This window comes from Natator depressus, chromosome 19 (genome assembly GCF_965152275.1).
Source record: "Natator depressus isolate rNatDep1 chromosome 19, rNatDep2.hap1, whole genome shotgun sequence".
NCBI classification, from domain to species: domain Eukaryota; kingdom Metazoa; phylum Chordata; order Testudines; family Cheloniidae; genus Natator; species Natator depressus.
The window spans coordinates 5,135,714-5,156,430 of record NC_134252.1 but is presented as its reverse complement, the minus strand read 5'-3'; the positions used below and the strand labels follow the sequence as shown (position 1 = coordinate 5,156,430).

The window sequence follows — 20,717 nt, the reverse complement described above, 5'->3', positions numbered from 1 at the left end:
TCTGCTGGCTGTGGTAGGAGAGACTAGTATGTGAAGTGGGAGGGGGAAAGGGTCTTGTCCCTTTCCCGCCTTTTGCTCCTATTGTTCACTTTATGGGTCTCTGACCATGGTGCTCAGGAAGGCAAGGGAATAAGGACCTTCTGAAGAGCTGGTCACAGAGCAAGAAAAGTGGCTGGCATAAGTGTCCTCCTTTTTCCTTTACTGTCCCTCTGCCAATGCAGCTCAGCCAGATAGACAGTGCCCTTCTAAGCCAGCCCTTGGCTTCTCCCCCAGCTCTGCCAACACATCGTTTGAACCCCACTGCTATTCTAGTCCTGGTCATTCTCTACCTTTGCATCTAACTTCCACTCTGCCGCATTCCCTGCAAGGCCAGTCTTGGGTTTCCCCTCCTCAACTTTGTCAATACTGTTCAGTTCTGACCTGCAGCCTTCCCCCCACCCCCATTCTAGATTAGAACTGCATGAAGGAAAGACAGCAAAGATTCAGTACAGCAACGAGACTCCTCTGTGCTCTCAGCCCATCCATATCTAGGATTATCTACAGGCTGTCTGAAACCTCCTGCTCTCAGGAGATGTGGAGAGGTTCCGTGGTTGGTGTCCATAGCCTCTGTTCTCAGGAGATATGTAGAAGCCTTTCCCAGCTTTTGTGGCTGGTGTTTATAGCCTCTTTGCAGAGTAGAATGAGGAGATCCTTGGAAGCATATGAAAAAATGCCAGGAAAATGTAAGAAAAGCAATGCAAAAATTTATATTTTATTTTAATTCAAAAATTTAAAATAGCTTTCAAATTCAGTAAAGTATGCCTGGACACAATGAGAAGCCTCATATACAGAGACAGATAAATTAAATGGAATATACTGCAGACAAGCCAAGTGTATGTATAGATTACATATTTACAATTTTTTAATGTAAACCATATTTATACATTGTATTACATTTACAAAAAAGCCAATCTTCCACTACTGTTTACTACAATAATGAAAAAAAAACCCATTTACATTGTGTCTTTTTTTAACTGTACAAACTTTTGTTTCATAAAAATATATCTCTGTACAAAAGAGGGATTTTTTTTCTTTCTTTCTTTTTTTTTTCTTTTAAACATAATGCAAGTCCGATGGGCACAAGAATGAAAAAATATGTCACATTTCATGACCCGGCCAGCTTGCAAAAAAATGGGGCAGTACCACCCTTGAACTGTTGCATGAACAGCAATGAAAACTGGTACCTAATTGGTTGAAAGCAGCTAGTGCTGTGTTTAAATAGAGCCACAGTTCATCCTGCCATGCTATTAAAAGACATCTGGTGGATTCTAAACCTCTATGTATTTCCTGTACTGATGCATTATCTCAACAAATCATAAAGGCTGAGAAGTAGAATGTGGGGCCCTTAAATTCTTTTGTTAACGGAGCTTGCTTTTGTGTGTGTGTGTGTGTGCGTGTGCGCACCACTGCCCTCCACTGAACAGAATCAGAACTGCTCAAATGTGTGTCATATATCCTGTCCTGCTCACAGCTGCCGAAGATTCTAATTTAGGCCAAGTGGCAGAGGGTCTGTATGCTGGAAGCAGGAGGAAGTCATTTCTGTCCCCACTGTTGGTCTGAAGTTCTGAAGCAGAATAGTAAGTGTGAAGGTCAAGATGGCTGCCAATTTGATACAATAATTATCAGCAGAGCATGAATGATTGCAAGAGGATGCTCTCTTGCTAAATGCACAGTTCTCCTTCTTGGGGAGCTGGGTCCTCACACTATACCATGGGGTTGCTAAAAAGCATAGGAATAATGCTCTGTGCAATCAGCCAGGGATCTTATTTGGCTGAACTAGTGGCTGGGATAATGGAGGGAGACCAGAGAGAGGTCTCGAATCTTCAAATCTGAAGCTGGTCACCCATTTGCAGGCAAAATTAAAATCCCTGGGCTGATCCTTATCTTGGTTACACCGGTGTAAATGGGAGACAACTCCTTTGAGCTCACAGGAGTTACTCCACATTGACACGTGGGCAAAGGCAAGAAGCTGGCCCTGTGGCTATGATACTGACTGCTACAGCATACTTCAGTCACACGCTGTGGTGTTCTTTTCTTATACCTCTGTCTGTCTCAATTTGCAATTGGATCCAGACCCTCTATCAATCCACACAAGTGGGACGGGGATGGAATGGGGACAATAACCCACAAAATCTTTGCTTTAGAGGGAGCTCCTCATCACCACTTCAATCCCCACTTAAAAGGGAACTCCCCCTCTCCCAGTAGCACCAGGATGCTGTCTTAGCCTCATCAGTGCATTTGGTATGACCTGTTGCTAGTGTCCTGCTGGGGGAGCTGCTCTTTGTCAGCATGGGCCCACTACCCAAACTGGCAAGGAGCAATATATGAGCAGCCCCTGGCACCTGAATGGCATCTCACTGGCATCCATTGCAGCATTGGTGCCTTGGTTTTTCAGAGATTCCAAGGCCAGACGGGACCACTGTGATCATCTCGTCTGACCTCCTGTAGAACGCAGGCCAGAGACCTGCCCCAAGTAATTCCTAGGGCAGATCTGTTAGAAAAACAGGCCCTCTTCCTTTAAAAAATTGCCAGTGATGGAGAATCTACCACAACCCTTGCTAAGCTGTTGCAGTAGTGACTCACTCGCACTCTTGAAAAGGTATGCCTGTTTTCTACTTTGAATGTGTGTGTGACTTCAACGTCCAGTCATTGGGCCGTGCTTTGAATATGCACACCTACACAAACACACCCGCACGCGTCTCTTCCAAATCAATCTGAGCAGCAGGATTCTGGGTTCGCAACTGGCCTTTTTTTGCAGGCTGGCTGTTCAGCAACTAGGCTGTAGATCACTGCTTACTGTAAGACAGCTGTCTAAATAATAGATAGATGTAAAAATAAATATATATCCCTCCAGTAAAGGGGAAAGCAAAGAAAAGAGCTACCATGTGGTTTTAATCAGACAGGAACCTAGACAGTATTAGACAGGGGAAAGATACTGTTTAAAACCAAATTTAAATGTAAATAAGACCTTTTAAGTTTTGTTTCCTCTTCAGTAACAAAAAGCTGCTTCTTCGAAGTTCATTTGACACACACTGTTAAGCGGTCGGCTCATGGTGTGATAAAACGGCACGGTTACTTTCTCTGACTTCAGCCCTGTCGAAGGAAGTTAGCTTCTCAAACCAAACAGAATTAAATCCCGAATCAAAACCTAAATCCCTTTATTAGAGCTGATCAGTCTCATCACCAAAGCATCATTCTTTGAAGGGAGCAATAACAACATCAAGTCGTCTTATCTGCTTTCACTGCGGTCAAAACAACCTTTTGGCCTCTGAGAAAAACAGCCCGCAGCGCTGCATTTGAAATTACAGCCCTTACTGTGTTGCCCTGTGGAGGATCAATATGGAAAGGGCAAAGGTTTCTGAACTCACTAGGGGAAAAAGTTATCTGTGTTTGTAGGGTCTATTTTGGAAAAGAAGTTTTCTTTTTTTTCTGTCCCCCTAAATTTTTGTTTGTGTAAAGAGTTATAGAAGATTAGCAATCATTAACCACCGGGACAGGGGGGAAAAAGAATCACTGGTTGAGAGATTCAATTCCTATTGGCCCCATGGTGACCGCTGAGATTTCAGAGAAAGGATGTTGAAATTAACAGCAGCAGCAGAAGAAAACAAGGGAAAATCAATAAGGAGGGAAAAAAAGAGTTTCCTTCTCTCTAACAAAAGAAAAAAAAAAACCTTGTTCAGGACTTTTGCATCACTAAAAGCCTTGCCAAAAAACAAAACAAAAATCAACAAATAAACCAATCATCTCTCCCTTCCAGAAGTCAGAGGTCTCAGTTACACCCATATGCATTTTGTGCCGCGCTACCTGTGTCCATCCCTTTGCCAAGAAAGCTTTTTCCCAAAAGCAATGGGGTGCTGGTTTCACAGAAGCCCCCAACAACTGTTTCCTCCACTAGAAAAGACCTCGCCAGGCATTAACTGCTTCTCTTGAGATAATGAACAGCAGGTTGGCAAGGCAATTTAGAAGGAGATCACCTGCCTTCTAAGGCTCAGCAGCTGGGCACTGTCTGATTTCTGAGCAGCAACACTGGGATCTTGAAGTTGGCCAGGAGGAACTGGAAGTGGCTCAATGGCAGGGAAAAGGAAAGGTTCTCCCGAGCTGTGCTGGAGGAGACCCTTTGGTTGGCTTGATTATCCACTGCAAGACGTGGTGGGTGGGTGAAGATGAGGAGGATGGATGACAGCCTAGCAGGCTCTCTCTGGAGTAACTCAAAGTCCAACAAAGGAGCAGCAGCTTCTCCACAGCCTCAGCGTGATTGGGGTAGGGAAGATAATGACCGAAGACAAATGAGGTGAAACACAATCATCAACAGGACACCTGCCCCTTGAGAATTCTGGGGCAATGGGGGAGGAAAGGAGAGAGAGAAAGAGAGAGAGCAAAAGCAGAAAGTTATTATTAAGACATGCAAAAACCAGAGAACCAGAGGCAGTTTCACTATCTTTCTGAGGCTAGGGCTACGCAAGAAACTTTTGCTGATGTAGCAATGCCGGGTGGGGATGCAACTTATGCTGGCAAAATTAAGTCCTTTTGCTGGTGTAACCTATGTTGATCGCCAAACCGGCCTAAGATATACCAGCAAAAGCACTTTTTTGTGATATTTTCTAGTGTATACTTGGCCTAAGATATACCTTATCTTGCTCCCATAATATGTGAGCACCTCACCATTTGTAATGTATTTACCCTCCCATCCCCACCTCCACCCCCTATGTCATAGGGCAAGGCTATGATTCCCACTGTACAGATGGAGAACTGAGGCACAGAGAAGCTAAGTGACTTGACCGTGGTCACAAAAGAAGTCAGTGGCAGAGCAGACCTGAAGCCAGTTTTTCCAAGTCTCGGGCTCCTGCCCAAACCACTGGGCCACCTTGCTCCTCTCCTCCCATTGTGCATAAGGCAGTGTCAGAAACAGCATCACGGCCTCTGCTTAAAGATGGAACCAAACTGCAGTGATGAGATCCAGTGTTTGAATGTTTGGATCTAGGGCGTTGGGGACTATCTCAAATCTCTTCCCCTGTATAACAACCTGGTGTATTTGCCTGCCAGTGATGGGTTCCCAAACATTTGAGATCAAGCACCGGAGCGGACTCACTGAACCTGTCACTACTTCCCTTAACAAAAGCTGAGATGAGTCACAGATCTGACTGTAATAACTTTCTAACTGTTAGGTGCTTATCTGGGCCCCACCGCCACGGCATCTGAACACCTCACAATCTTGCAATGTATTTATCCTCCCAATGCCCCTAGGAGGTAGAGCAGGGCTGTTATCCCTATTGTACAGAGGGAACTGAGGCAGGGAGAGGCTCAGTGAGTTGCCCAAGGTCACACAGAAAGTCTGTGCCAGAGCCAGGAATCCAGTCCTGATCTCCTGAGTTCCAATTCAGCGCCTTCACTGCAAGGCTAGTCACGCTCCCCGAATTCCCAAGAGACTAGAACTCAGGCCTCCTGCTGAAACCACTAGGCGAGATTCCCTGCCTGTAATTTTTTATTTTAATGAAGGGAATGATTCCAGTTTGAATTTTGGACTCACTTGCCACCCCTCACGCCTCGCACCACCACCAGGTGTCTGTTCTCCTCACTGGCGGGAAAAGGGCAGAGGAGGAAAATGAGGGGTGAGCATGTGCCTCTTGGGGGGAGGTTGGACTTAGAATTCCAAAAGATGCCAATTAAATGTTAGTTTTTCCCAGGCAAACAGGGGTCTTTATGGATCGACGCCCATTTCAGTCCAACTAACAGCACGGCACTTGGGTTGAAGTAAAAGCGAGGCTCTGTATAAACTGCATGTGTGGATTACAGTGGGTCAGTTTAGACAGACAGTGGTCACCATTAAAGAGACCCTATTTATAATAACATTGGCATTTTAATGGTGACTGCTGCAGCCCGGCTGGGCCAACGAGATAGATGGAGGTAGACCGATCTGTGGGTGCCTTCAACAGCCTAGTATCAAAGTATTTTCTTTTCTCACACTCACCGCACGAGAGGATGAGTGCTATACCGCCGTGCACACGGTGCTGACAGTGAAATCCGCCTCGTTGGCCATGATGTCCGTGGGTTGTAGGTTTCGGTCGTACATCGGGTTTTCAAACGTTGCTCGGACGTTGGTGTTTTCATGGCCAGCGTAACCGTTGAATGGTACTTTTGGTCTTCTCCTGCAGGGTGCCAGAAACAGAATCCAAAGAGATCACAGCTAGTTCCTCACGGTATCTGGCTTGTGACCATTTCTCCCAGTTCGGATGCTGGGCCAAAATGACACTGAAAGGTCTCAGAGATGAGCCTGGGAACTTAAATTAAATAGTGTCTGCTGGATGCTAAAAACCATGGACTTAACAGAAACCCTGGTTTTATGGCTCGTTACAACAATTTGTAACACACCCCACTGCCAGCTAACTCTCCATTATCCTATGGCTGCAGAGGTGTTTATTGCCTACTTCATTTTAAGTGGTCTCCTACAGTATATGTGAACCTCTTATGCTTAACAATCTGTCCCACCTTGTATTTAGCTTAGACATTCTGGTTAACCACCGCAGACCTGAAGAGCTCTCTGAATTTCAAAAGCTTGTCCCTTCCGATAAAAGTTGGTCCAATGAAAGATATTACCTCACCCACCTAGTCTCACTGAAAGATATGAATGATGAATAATGAATTCACTACATTTGAGCAGGGTCAGATGTATGTGCCCAAATGGCCTGCAGGGTATCTATGGTGCTTCCTTAGTTGTATCAATATTACCTCATTGGTGGTGCCCCAACGGCATTAAGCAGGAATGGAGGGCCAGATGCTTAGCTGGTGTAAATCAGCATAACTCCATTGACTTGCATAGAGCTGCGCTGATTTACACCAGCTGAGGATCTGGCCCAGAATCGCGAGCAGGACAGGTCTGTAAAAGAGGTCTTGCTATCTGATCGGGACTTGAGGTTTTTCAGACACACCCAATTGCCTGCTGTAAGGCAAAACAAGACTAAGCTCTCCCATCCACCACATTGTTCATCTTGTTCTTTTCAAGACAAAGGGTTGTGAGGAAATGGTAATGGATCCAAACCAAAAAAACAATGGAAGGTGAAATCTGTTTGCAGGCTGCTGAGCCTGCAAGGTCATCCTGAAAGGTGCCAAGCAACTGGGACTTCCACTGTCCTCAGCTGGAGTTGTGGGTAATTCAACTACGCTTAACCAGGCCAGGTTCTCAAGCATTCAGTGACACAATTTTCCACTGTTGTGTCTCAGTTCAAAGTAGGAGTAGGACTCATCCCCGGGTGGTGTGCAGCAGTAGCATTACCAAGATGTAAATATCTGTCATTTGCGTAAGCCAGCGAGCAATTATGCTCAGGTCACTAGCATATGGACTGAAGGGGAGACATTCAAAAGCACCCAAGACGATGAGCAGCACAAATCCCACCAGCATTCTCTGAGACTTGGGCCTCTAAACCCCTTCGGTACTTTTGACAATCTCACCCTTAGCTTTCCTATCATTGCAATGCCCAGATTCCCAACGGCATCATTAACATAGATTGGCCATCCTAGACCAGACCCTGGGGCAGGCAAGTCCTGTATCATATCTCCTGCAGTGACCAACATACATGAAGTTTCAAACCAAAGCAACAACTCTCACTGTAAAGCACCAATCCTGAGAAAAAAAATTCTTTGCAACACCGGCAGGATCAGTCAAACTCTGAAGCATGAGATGTGCTTGCCTTATCTAATCTGGCATTGCTACAAATCTTCTTAGAAGTTGTTAAATTACCCAGTTCTTTGCAAATATGCTGCTACAGTATTTCCTCACCTTACCAACCACATCAGAAAGCAGAACTATCAGGAGTTCTCTTAAGCTAAGCTTGCAAATATTAATATTCCCCTCAGCACCTAGCTCTTTTCGATCCCATTTTCTCCATACATTGCCCCTCGCAGCCCAGCAATGAAATAGGTTTTTTTAATCGCTTTGCTCCTGAAACCTACCTGTGTTTGTAGAGATAAAGCACAAACCCTGCAATAATCAGGGCTATGAAAGGCACAAGAATGGCAGCTGCCACAGAACTGCTGTTTGATGCAAAATGATGTCCTATTGATTCTGGATCATTTTCAATCATGCTGATGTCTGAAACACAACGAAAGTAAATACGTTTAAACCACAGCTGCTGGGAACTGGGGTTTGCTCAAGTTATGCTAGAACAAGTTCATTCCATGCTTCAGCGTAAAGGTAATTTAAAGTTTTGGATTCATATGCAGGCTGGACTGCAGCTACCGTACAAAATGCATAATGTTGCCTAGTTTGAGGTTTCAACACTGACTTCATGGTTCAAAAAACCAAACCACACAGCAAAGATCTAAGTAAAGTAAAAATACGAACACCAGAATGCTGAAGTGTCAGTGCCTAAAGGCAGGGTTCTCAGGGGAATGCTCAAAGGTACCAATCACGGCACCCGACACAGGCGAGAGGGAACATTTTCTAATGCACCTCAGTGATTTAGGCTAAGTCCCATTTTCAAAAGTGACTTAGGCACTTAGGAATTGCAATCCCATTGACTGCTTAGACTCCTAAGTGCCTATGTCTCTCTTGAAAACGAGACTTAGGTGCTTTCTGTAAATCATACCCTAAATGCAATTGGAAGCCAATGGGACTTAGGCTCCTAAATCATTTAGACATGTAGGATAATATTTTCAAAAGTGCCTAAGTGCCAGGTGTGCCTTCAAAAATTAACCTCTCATTTGAAAAGAGGGCTGTTTGTTTCGGTGCCTCGCATTAGCACCAGAGCTTTGAAAATCCCAGCCTGAAAACATTAAGAAGAATCAGCGGTGTCTCTCAAACCATTTTCTGTACTCTCTAAAGTACTTCTCTGGCACCCACAACCGTAGCATCTGAGCACCTCACAATCTTTAATGAATTTATCCTCACCTACCCCTGTGAGGCAGGGCAGGGCTATGAACTGCTTTTTAATGATTATCTGAGGCACAGAGAGGCTAAGGCCCAGATCCTCAGAGATATTTGGGCTCCCATCTTTCACCGATTTCAATGGGAGTTCGGAACCTAAATGCCTTTGAGGATTTGGGCTTAAGTAACTTCCCAAGGTCACACAGGAGGTCTGTGGCAGAGGAGGGAATTGAACCAGGTCTCCCAAGTCTCAGGCTGGCACCCAACCTACTGTCAAAGGAGTATTTTGTTAAATGAATAAAGTAAAAAAAAAAGTCTAAAAGTAAAGGCCTCGATTTTCTAAAGCAACTAGTGACTCTGGGAGCCTCAAGTTCAGGGGGTGAACGGGAAGCACCAAAAAGGGCTTTGTTTTCAGAGGAAGGGGTGTTTCCTAAGAGCCCCTCCAAAGTTCCCCTCAGGAGCCAGTTTCACCTGTGCCCTCAACACCAATCTGCCAGTCACTGCTTATTAACGTCTCTCCTGGGTTTGGCTGGGGAGCAAGTGGTGGGAACTGAATGCAACACATTTACTTTCAGAGAGAGCTGGCACCTGGCCATGGAAATAAACTGCAGAGTTTTCGAAGCGCTGGCTTAACGCTGCTCTGTACATAAAACAGTGATGAAAATCGCTGTAGCTTGTTTTTAAAAAAAAGAGAGAAAGGAAATAGCTGATGCCCTCGAACCAAAGTTTTGAAGGAAACCTGGTCCAGAAACAATCCTGCTTCATCATTCGACTGTCTCCTCGCCCCCACCGGGGGACTGTCTGACAAGAACTGCTTTGGTTGACCTGTTCGCGGAGGACTTTGCACAATGCCCCTGGACAGGTTGTGTCCCGAGGGCAGGCTTTTATTTCTGAAGGATCTCCCAGCACACTTAGGGCTGAGACCTTAAGGGCAGGGAGTCTGTTTGTCTCTCTCTTAGATAGATCCCTTAGGGGGAAGGGTATAGCCTGCTCAGAAAAGAATGGGCTTCTAAAAGCAGCCAAGGAGCTATACAACCATAAATAAAATTGCCCTGATTTTCAGAGGCACTGGGCTGTTGGAATACCCACGGCAATCAACGGGTGCTGCAAGTACACAGGGTAAAATTTTGAGAAGTACCTAAGTTATTCAGGAGCCACTAAAAGTCAACAGCACTTGGACTCCTAAGTCAGGCACTTCTGAAAATGTTACCCTTCATTCTCAATGCCTTTGGAAAACCAAGTCACCTTTCCAGGTGCCTCAATATGGATTTAGTAACTCATGTTAAGCATGAACATTTGAAAACACTGGCATCAAGTTTTAGTCTCAAACATCACCTGCTGTGGGTTGGTGCACAGAAACTATACCCCCAAATTTTCAAGAGACAAGTTTCACCCCAGAGGTAGCTGCATTTCAGTGGTGGGAGGAGTGATTTCTGTTATGGGCCCATCTCTAATGCATAGAGTGAGTCTATGTATAGTGTGTAAAGTCCTTTGGGTGTCTGTGGAAGGAAAGGTGCTCCGTGTAAATACAAGATAATAAAATTGGCATATTACAATAAAAGTAAGAACCCCCTTGTAAACTTTCCTTAACATTGTACTGACGGAGCCCTCTGGACATACGACACCAGAAAGGAGCCAACTAGCATCTGCATGGGGCACTTGTAGTCAGGGAAAATACAGAGAACTATAACGAACAAACAGCACTCGGGTCTCCTGAGCGCGGTGTAGTAAGAGGGGAGAGGCTGCACATGTCTCCAGTACCGCTCATGTTCCCTGGGCCCCCATGTTAGTGCTGGCCCGCTAGCAACTGGGTGATTGCAGACAGGGGCGGAACAGGAGCAGCGGGGCGGCTGCTTATGTTGTCATGCACGGCGCTGCAGTAACAGCAGGCTAATCATACCTCAGATATTAGCAAGCAACAGCTGATGGAAAACCTAAGAGTCACTTCTCTAGCAGGTAGCGTTCTGAGAAGACTCCAGTTCTGTCTGCTGTACCCGGGTACTGCAAAGGCCCCCACCACTACAGGACATTAACGTGTCAGAAATAGTCCTGACTGTGTCCTCAGAACACCCCCACGAGGCAGAAAAGTAGTTTCACCCCCTTTAGACAGATGCGGAAACTGATGCACAGAAAGGTGGCGTGGCTTGCCCAAGGCTGGACAGTGACAGAGCCACGCCTCAGGGCTGCCGGCTGCCAGTCCAGTCCTCAATCCATTGAACGTCACTCCCTGGGCTGCGTGGCCAGGTTGTGAAGGTAGCATGATTTCTGGCTGGCAGTGGGGAGTTTTGCTATCGCTTCCAATATAGCCGAGATTTCATCCACAGGAGTCTTGGCTCCATAGTCTCTTACTCTAACAACTAGACCACATGGCTTGTCTTTCCCTTTGGCTTCATGATCGATATTTATCTTTCTGCTACCCTTAAAGAGGTGTATTTTGCCCTCATTGACTCTGCCAATCCCCTTGCCATAGAGAAAGCTACCGCCTTACGCCGTGGATGTAAGGGGACGTCGACACTGGAAAGAAGGAGTGTTCTGAACCTGGGCATAACTCAGGTTACAATAGCAGTGAAAACATGGCAACAACTTTTAACTCAGGTTAGCAGCACAAGTGAAAGCCTGCAGGGAAGCCTGGCTTCCAACTCAAGCTGCTAACCTGCGTTAAAAGAGGAGTTTCCATGTCTCCACTGCTATTTTAACCTGAGTAAGCTAACCTGAGTTAAGAACATACTTTTTTTTTTTTTTTGGAAAGGCCAGACATCCTTTGCATGAAATCACCAACGCAGAGGTCAGTCCTTGCTTCAGGAGGAGGCTTACTTGCCTTGAGAGTAAGGGACGAGGCACGGATGTTTAAAAGATGGACAGATCCAACAGCCAAAGCAGCGAGGAATATTGGGCCAGATCCTCAGCTGGTATAAAATAAGTGCAACTCCACTAGCATCAGTTGGATTAAGCCAATTTACACCACGTGAAGATAGGGCCCGGTATATTTGAAAACCAAAATGCAGGAATGGTCAAACGCTTCATGTTTCCAAACTTTCACCAGTGCCGAAATCCAGCTTAAACCATCTGGACATTGAGATAATAATAAAATAAAATTTACCGAGTCTCTGAAGGCCAAACTGCCCAAACCCTTTGCCGCGTACAAAGCCCTGGTATACAAAAGTGCCGCTTGACGACTCAGACGAGACCTGTAATCGTGGGAGCCCAAATAAATCATATTTACAATGGCATCTCAAAAATTCATTGCATCTTACTGCAGATGTAACACAACCCTGGTGGTGAGGCCATAAATCTGTTCAAAGCACAGTGTGCGGCAAAAGCATGGACACATTTACTCACACAAAGATCAACTTAGCTAAACAGCCGATATTAACATTAATTATATGCTTGGTTAACATTAGAAGCGTAGCCACATACAAATGACACTCTCTCCTGTTCAATGTATATTCTTTCTGAGGGTGAAATTCACCCCAGTGCCGCATGGGGAGCACAGACATAATTTCAGTCGAAGCCTTATTTTGAAGTTCAAGAGGTGTAAAGGTCTCATGCTGGCCCTTTGCACAGGGGTGAAATCTAATCTTAGCATCTTCAGCAGCTGACTTCATTGCCAAAACCAATGGGTTGTTTCTGTTGGTCTTGCAGAGCCAACCCAGCTTTGGGTGAATGAGAGGAGTCTATTCTGCTTTGGCTAGCAATTGCCAGCTAAAGTTTCAGATTGCAGAACATTTATAGTGAGGAGAGGAGATGCAGAAAGGACCCAGTGTGATTCTCGGATGCCAGATGGAGTCGGTAGCAATGGCAGCTCGAAACATAATCCTGTGACGTGCAAGATGAGCGAATTTACTGCGGTAGCTATTGAGAGAATGGAAGCCCGCCATGTATTTTCTCGGTAGTCTTGCTCTACTCTCTCACGGCATAGAATACTGGCATCCAGCGAGACGGATGCCCCACTGGATGTCCTGAAGGCCTGCAAAGTGCTTGTTTGTTAGGAGGTTCTAGCTGAAGGCGCAGAGTGGCACTAAACAACCGACTGTTGAGTCTGCCCTAAAACAAGACCAGCAAAGTACCCAGACCCTTGGAATGCGCCATTTGACGCAGCACATGAAGTTTAGGGCTTGGCTCCCAACAGCAGCTTGAGAAACGCAGCAGCTGGATTTTACCCGAGACGCCACATTAGCCACCTGTTTACGAGCAGAACTTGCTTCGTCTTTGCAATCTCTTCCAAGTTTACGCATAGCATTAATTTAGTTCAATTGCACAGAAAGCTGAAAGCATTTAAAAGCAAAACAAAACCCTGAACAACCCAACAACTTGTCCCTCAGGGGGGAAATCTTGTTTGTAATGACTGCTGCACATACTGCAGATAACAGAGGTAGCCAGAGCCAAGGCTGCATCTGGTCATGGGTCAGTCAGATGAAGCCTCCTCCTAAGCTTCAGGAGGCCTCTGAGGCGCATGGGAAGCTATCAGAGACAAAAGCTGGTGTGGGAAGCCAAGTCCTTAGGGAAAGATTAGCTCTTTTGGATGTTGAACCGAGACATAATACTGAGCTGGAATGAACCTTCTTGGCTACTCCTTTTGTGTTATCTGGAGAACATGCAGATTTAACAACACTGGGCAATGAAAAGCCTTATGGCCATAAGTGATAGGAGAAAAGCTGCTTGTGCAATGTTAATCTAATGCCCTGGCAGAGAGCGTTGCATCCCCTTGTAACAGCAGAGGATAACAACCTACTACTGCTACCAGCTAAGTGAGTTACTCTTTCAGCTCAGGTGGCAGAGGTCTGTGCTGTGGTTCTCAAGGTCAGACTTTGCCGATAACCCATGAAGGGGCTGCTACACTAACACACACTGCCATGCAAGAGATTTTTGTACTTACAGTACACATTTGCACATGTGCCGATATACTTACGTGCCCATCTAAAGCCCATTTATCATTCTTGAACTTGTTAACAAAGATCTCCACCGGTCCTGTTATCTGATAAACCTGGAGAAGCAGGTGCATGTCTTCTCTCTTGTAAATGCCTGGAAAAGGACACAGGGGTTTTACCAATCAGACATTCTTGGTCTAGCAAACCTGTCAGGTGCCATATTTCGATATGGAGGTGCGGGGGTTCAGCCAGTGAAACAAATAGTCTGAGATGACAATAATGCTTGGATTTATAAAAGTAGCTTAAGAGAATTTTCTACCTGAGCCAGAGATGGTGGCACAATAATTGCTTCTTCCCAAAGCAAGAAACAACTCCTGCACCATATAAAAGTGTCACTGCGAAGCGATAAAACCAGAACAAAACACCACCCCACAGACCTCCACAGGATAATAAACCATCTGGAGGACGGGAAGAATCTAGCCTGTCACTATTTAAGCTTTATAACCAGTTCATTATAAGAAGCACGGAACGGAGGATAATGAGGCAGGAGGTGTTTATGCCTTTTTACCTCATTTGTATTAACTGATTGTGAATCTGCCACTGCAGTGTGAAGGGACCCAAGCATGAGCTCAGGACTGGCTTTCAGCTGGAATCAGAGCAAACAAAAGTCTGTATCTTATATACAAGCAACTCCAGATGCAGCAACTCCTTGGTTTCCGTCTCTTTAACGCTAACAAAGAGCGGAGGTTTCAAAGCTCAGCTGTTCTGTTGAAGATCCAGCAGGCAATCAATATTATTCACAAAACAGAACAACGCTGCTTCAGTTTGTGACTCCAAAGGCCACCGTTTCAGTGTAAGAGACTGACTGCACCTGCCACGGTGAGTGTGGATCCATACAAGCCGCTGTGCTAGGACACCTTACCTGACACCAGCAGTTCCACGCCACTGTGGTCTATCAAAGTAGCATTGACTTTACTGGTAGTGGGATCGAAGCTGGTGACAGAGAGCATAGCGGGCTGCTTCTTTCCCATGTATTCATAGGAGCCTTTCCACAGGGAATTCTTTGCAAACACATCAGCGGGAACTGGAAACAGTAAGAAAGAGGGGTGGGGAGGAAAGAGGGGGTTTTGAGCAGAGCTGAATGAATGCAAGGTATATCCTATCATATTGTTGTATGATTGATAATATTGTGAACATCCCTTGGGAGGAAAAGACGACAAACAACAGGCAGAAAAAAAGACAAACAACAGGCAGATCCGCAGGAATGAATTTATTTAAAGGTGCAATTTCAGCTGGGTTAAAAATATATTTTAAAAAAATCGAATATGAATAGAAAATTGTTTGTCATGTTTGGAAACTCAGATACACAAAGATCTCGCTAAACATATGAGAAACACAAAGTGTAACAGACTAGAAGCTAAAGGGAAACTGATCAGTCTGGTTTCCTTGTTCAAGTGGGGAAAGGGTAGAAAGAAAACAAACAGCACAAAATGTCAAAAGTATTAATAATATTTGTATTACAGTAGTGCACAGAGGCCCCAGTTGGGTTTGAGGACTCATCATGCTAGGGGCTGTATATACACATAGTAGGAGACAGACCTAGATTTTTAAACGTACTTATGTGGTGCTGTGCTCAGCATTACAAGACCTAAGTGATTTATGAGCCTAAAACTCATTTGCCTAAATCCCATTGATTGTCAAAGGGATTTTGACTCCTAAGTGCTACATTTCTTTTGAAAATGAGTTTGAGACTCCTAAATGAGTTAAGTGTTGCAATGCTGAGCACAGCAACACTAAAGTACCTTTAAAAATCTGGGCCATAGTGTATTAGCCAAAGAAATAACAATTTAAAGACAGACAAAATGCAGAAGAAAGGAAATGTTATTATGCCCATTTTACAGATTGGGAACAGAGGCACAGAGCAGTTTAAGGTCCAAGTCACACACAGAGCCTGTGGCAGAGCTGGGAATTGAACCTTGGATTCCTGAGTGTTACACTAGGGCCTTAATCATGAGATCATCCTTCCTCTAAAGAGTACATTTGATTTTTAAAGTTCTCTCCCAAAGGGCTCATGTAAAAAATGGTGAAAAAATGTGGTTTCCATTCTGCAGGATTCGAACATGGACCCACCTGTCATGTTCTTAAAAAATTATCGCAATTTATGTTTTGAAAAAATTAGCATCTCCCCCTCTTCCCCCTCTTTTTTTTTTCTGCCCAGGAGCATGAAAGGAAAAGTGAAACTGTCGCTCTGATCCATATTATATTTCCAAACTTTTCACAGAGTTTAAGGCCAGAAGAGATCATTTAGTCTCACCTCCTGTACACAGGGCCATTCAATTTCACCCAGATACCCCTATACTAACACAAAAGATTTCCATTAGACTAAAACGTTTCATTCCTTGGGAGCCTAACTTGTGTGCCAGAGAGAGTAAACAGGAGAGATGAATGACCAAGGCCCCTGGAACTGCTCCAATTTTTGAAAACGTAAGTTTAATTTGTCCCTTTGCCCCTCTGTCTGCAATTTGTCCAGTGTTGAGGAAGTTTTGAAAAGTGGTAAAAGGAAAATGAAAAGAAAAACAAAGTGAGAAAACCCCCAAACCCTGGTTCAGTCTATTGTATTTGGCAGCAGAAAGGAATAAAGGAAAAAAGGAGGAGAGAGAAAGGGGAAAAAACCAAACTCTGATATTTTGAAATCTCCAGTTTTGACAAAACACTGGAAAATAAAAAATAACTCCCCACCCCCAAACAATACAGCTTTTCAGGTAAGTTTTCTTTATGGAAAAACAACAACAATTTTTCATTTAAAAAAAAAAAGTTTCTGACTCAAAAATTCTGACCAGCTCTACTCCGAGGGGACATATAGGGCTGAGATTTTCAACGGTGCCAAAGAGAAATTCAATAGGAGTCAGGTGCCTAACTCCCTTGGGCTGTGATTCTCACAGATGTCTAAGTGTGGTCCTACCACAGAACCCAGTGGTTAGGGAACTCTGGGTGTTTCCACCAGCCCTGTAGTTTAAAGAACTGCAGGGAACAATCTAAAAGCTATTTGTTAGCCTTCCGATCGATTTGATAACAGGGAAAGGCAGGGGAGCTGGAGATTGCTTCTTGCCACCTTCTATTTCCACATTTCTGTGTTAAGACTGAATATCAATGCTTCCAACAGCATAAATAGCCATGCTACAGTACCTGACACTTTAGCAAGGGGTGGATCCCTGGCAGTGCCAACCGGTCTTCCGCTAGGTCGTATATCAGCTAAAAAGAATGGGCAAAAATGCAGCCAATTAATATTACGGGACACTGAAGTATGGTTTAATCACTTCCCTTGTGGCAATGCATGATTTATGCATGGGAGTCGCTTCACACTCATTTCCCAGTGCTTGGATATTTGTTACAGCTCAGAAAGGAGCAGCAAGAGAAGAGAAACATCGAGCTAACATTTCTTATGCCCACAGTGTGTGTGCTCACCCCCAGTAACTGGTACCCCAAACGGCTTCCCAAACAGCCTGTCAATAGCTGGAATAGCTCTGGGATCTGGAATTCCCCTCCTATCCATCTGCATCTCTGTGAGGAGTCTGTCTCTGTTGGGACTTTAACTAGGGTTCTTCAGAGCCAAATGCCAATGTAGGTAAAACAGAGACTCTCCATTAGCTGCTAGCCCTGGTGTCAAAAAGCCTGATTCACCTGGCTTTGAAGCCTATAACAGTGTTTTCCTTGACATCATCGCAAGTTGGATCAGGCTTTATACGTTTATACAAGACCTGCAGTCACAAAACAACAAGACTATTGCCAGCTTCTCTCAGATGTATCCTGGATGTTGTGAGACAGCAAATTCCCCTTGGATCACAACTGCTCATCCCTGTGCCTCCAAGACACAACCCAAGCCAATCGGTCCCTTCCCTCCCTGCGGGCTCAGGGCTCTTACCAAGGCAAATGGGTGGTTTCCCTGTCCAGCTGCCATCCGCTTTGCAGGTTCTGTGTTCGGATCCTCCTGTGAGATAGTACCCACTCTGGCAGGAGTAGATCAAGGTGTAGCCCAAGGAGGGCAAATCTAGGGCACCTACATTAGCATGGGATGGGGTCTCTGGCTGTTTGCAGTGATGAGCTGGAAAAACAGAAAGGGTGGAGATGAGAAGACCTGCCTGGATATCGGCACAAGGGGTGAAATCCTGACTCCACTGAAGTCAGTGGGAGCTTTGCCATTGACTTCAGTGCGGTCAGGATTGAACCCAAGGAAGTTTTGTCCTGCTTAAAACTCTCTGAAGCCCTTCAGTGAAGATGACCAGGTTGGGCATCTCACAGATACAGGAAATTCAACAGGCCAAAGACGCCTGCCTCAACAGTTGGACGCCCATTTGTTTGAACGCAGAGCGCCACTTTCAGCAGGTCTCCTGAACCAGAGCCTGTGCACTCCCGAACACTTCTGCAAATGGTGTCAAGGAACAGTAGGATTCCTCAGACGTGCACATCTATGGGCAGAAAAAGCCACACTCTCGGGTTTCAAGTTCACTCTCTGATACGCCATCAGTTTATGAGTCAACGAACGAGCTTCCCAGCTAGCGGTGCCTCCAATTCTACCAAGGATTTGAGAGCTCAGCCCTGTTCATTCCACACCTCTTTGGTCCTCCTCAGTACAAAGATCCCCAAATTGGAACTGTGCTGAAGAGGCCCTTGCCGATGCACAAGGCAGAATAGAATTTAGCTCATTCTCCCGCCGCTCTGCAAGACCTGGCACCTTGAAGTCAGCAGGCACGTGAGCGAATACATAGGGCAAGAAGGGGCCATTTTTACACAGTCCTTTATCTGAACCTAACTAGCCAAAAAAGCCAAGAAAGACAATCTTCTAATCTCCCCCTTGCCTCCTTTGGCCGTAGTCCCAGCATAGTGTCACCGTGTAAATATGCAGATAGAAAATGGCCTGAAGGCAAATCCTGCTTTAATCTTGAGTTACTTTTGCAGAAGAACATTGAACCCTGCTAAGGCTGTGATCGTATCAGTGGTTCTACACGGTGGCCATGTGATGGATTCTCTCCTTATTTCGCCTCTGTTCCAAGGATCCCTATTGACTGGCCTCCTACCTAATAATTTATACCTATCTGTCTGCAGAATCACAGGGTCAAATCTTCTAGGGTGACTAGATGTCCCAATTTTATTGGGACAGTCCTGACTTTGGGGGCTTTTTCTTATATGGGCACCTATTACCCACCACCTCCTGTCCCGATTTTTCACACTTGCTGTCTGGTCATCCTAAAATCTTCAGAGGTGCTGAATACCTGTGTTCCCATAGTTACTCAGAATCTTTCAGGGTTTGGCCCTTAGATATTAAAAATCTATGAGATCGTGTGTGTGTGTGTGTGTGTGTGTGTGTGTGTGTGTGTGTGTGTGTGTGTGTGTGTGTGTGTGTGTGTGTGTGTGTGTGTGTGTGTGTGTGTGTGTGTGTGTGTGAGATTTACTGCTCTATGCAGCCCTGTTGTTAAACATACCACAGTTTCCTAGGGGCGGGGGGTTACTACACAAACCTAATCATCTCATTGGTAGGAAGCTTTCCCCAAACCTCCCACTTATTTCTCCCTTTCTCTGGATCTCAAAGCACTTTCCAAACATGAATGAAGCCTCAACAGACGCTGTGTGGTGAGTATTATTGTTATTATAATCTACATTCTACAGATGGGAAAACAAAGACAGAGAAATGACTAGCCCAAAGTCACCCCGAAAATCAGATGGTAAATCTAGGTAACTATGTAGGAGTCCTGGCTCTATGCTAATCAGTAGATGATAATTCGGCTTTCAGTAAATTAGAGTAACTGCACCTAATTCTACTCCTGTGAATTGCACTGCCAGAAGAGGCTTCAAGAAGAACGGATAGATGGCAAGTCGGTATTTCTCCCTGCTATAAGCAAGCAACAGAAACATTTTTGCTTCAACTCTCGTAAGAGCAGCAACTAACTGCTACTCACACCCGTAGCTGCTTTTCATACTCAGTGTCTTCCAGTCCAGCAGCAAGGAAGGTGAGTGTGTGATCTAGTCTAATTACAAAGGTAAGCTAAGGAGAAACACTGCTCTCTGCCAGGGCAAAGCAGCCACACACCACACAATTGCATCTTTCTCCTCCGATTCTCCATGTTAGGAATTTTAACGGCTGATGCCCAATTAAGCCACGTCAGGTAGGCACACTTTGCCCTAACGACAATAAACATCTGAAATAACCTACTGAAGAAGGCCAAGAACACATTCAAGAGAACTCTAGGAGCAAGGGAGTGAGAGAACAAGACCTTGGGATTAAAGGGAACTGGGCTATGAATGACGTTTTCCTGTTCCGTAAAGGGCCCGATCCAGCTCTTATTGGGAATTTTTCCATGGATGTCCATGGCAGCGGGATCGGTCTGAAGTTAAATTCAGCGTGAGGCCCAGTGTTTGAAGGTGTTCACATACCACGGTAAGGAAAGTAGTGTAATGAGCTGAGTAGAACAGAATAGCACAAAATCCCAATCCACATTTGGTAGGAGATTCCCCACCCCCATCCGCAGCTCAAATGAAGAGTAATAAGGTTCTCCATACAACAAATTGCCAATTCCTACCCCATCGAAGGACCTGCTTTCACATAACCCTGATTGCTTCCATTCTCAGTTAAGGGCCCATGCTTACAGTATAACTTTCAGTGGGGCATCTCCACATCTTCAGAGCGCACAGAAAGAGACACCTGCATTAAAGTCACGTGTCCCCAACCATGTGTTGCAAGGCGCCACCATACACGGCACAGCCCGCCAGCACCACACTAAGCGTATGTCTTCAGGGCAAGTAAAAGCTGCTTTCTAAACCTGCCTGAGCTAACTTGGGTTAAAACAGCAGGAAAGACACAGCAACTTGGCTTTTAACTGGGGTTAGCAGCTTGAGTTCAACTCCAGACTCCCCAGTAGGCTTGAACTGAAGCTGCTAACCTGAATTAAAAATTG

The 20,717-nt window shown here is 45.1% G+C and overlaps 1 protein-coding gene across 1 annotated transcript in view; it reads right to left on the bottom strand.

Moving 5' to 3' along the window:
• Nucleotides 1–805: 805 nt before the first annotated feature.
• The window catches only part of CSMD2 (CUB and Sushi multiple domains 2), a 536,547-nt gene continuing 516,635 nt past the window's right edge, over nucleotides 806–20,717 (bottom strand). Inside the window, exons 64-71 of the mRNA XM_074934462.1 lie at nucleotides 17,690–17,869; nucleotides 16,954–17,019; nucleotides 14,690–14,851; nucleotides 13,809–13,921; nucleotides 12,000–12,087; nucleotides 7,987–8,125; nucleotides 6,008–6,185; nucleotides 806–4,372 (exon numbers count right to left, since the gene is read on the bottom strand). Coding sequence (XP_074790563.1) covers nucleotides 6,026–6,185; nucleotides 7,987–8,125; nucleotides 12,000–12,087; nucleotides 13,809–13,921; nucleotides 14,690–14,851; nucleotides 16,954–17,019; nucleotides 17,690–17,869 — 908 coding nt within the window. The 3' untranslated portion in view covers nucleotides 806–4,372; nucleotides 6,008–6,025. The remainder of the gene's footprint in view (nucleotides 4,373–6,007; nucleotides 6,186–7,986; nucleotides 8,126–11,999; nucleotides 12,088–13,808; nucleotides 13,922–14,689; nucleotides 14,852–16,953; nucleotides 17,020–17,689; nucleotides 17,870–20,717) is intronic.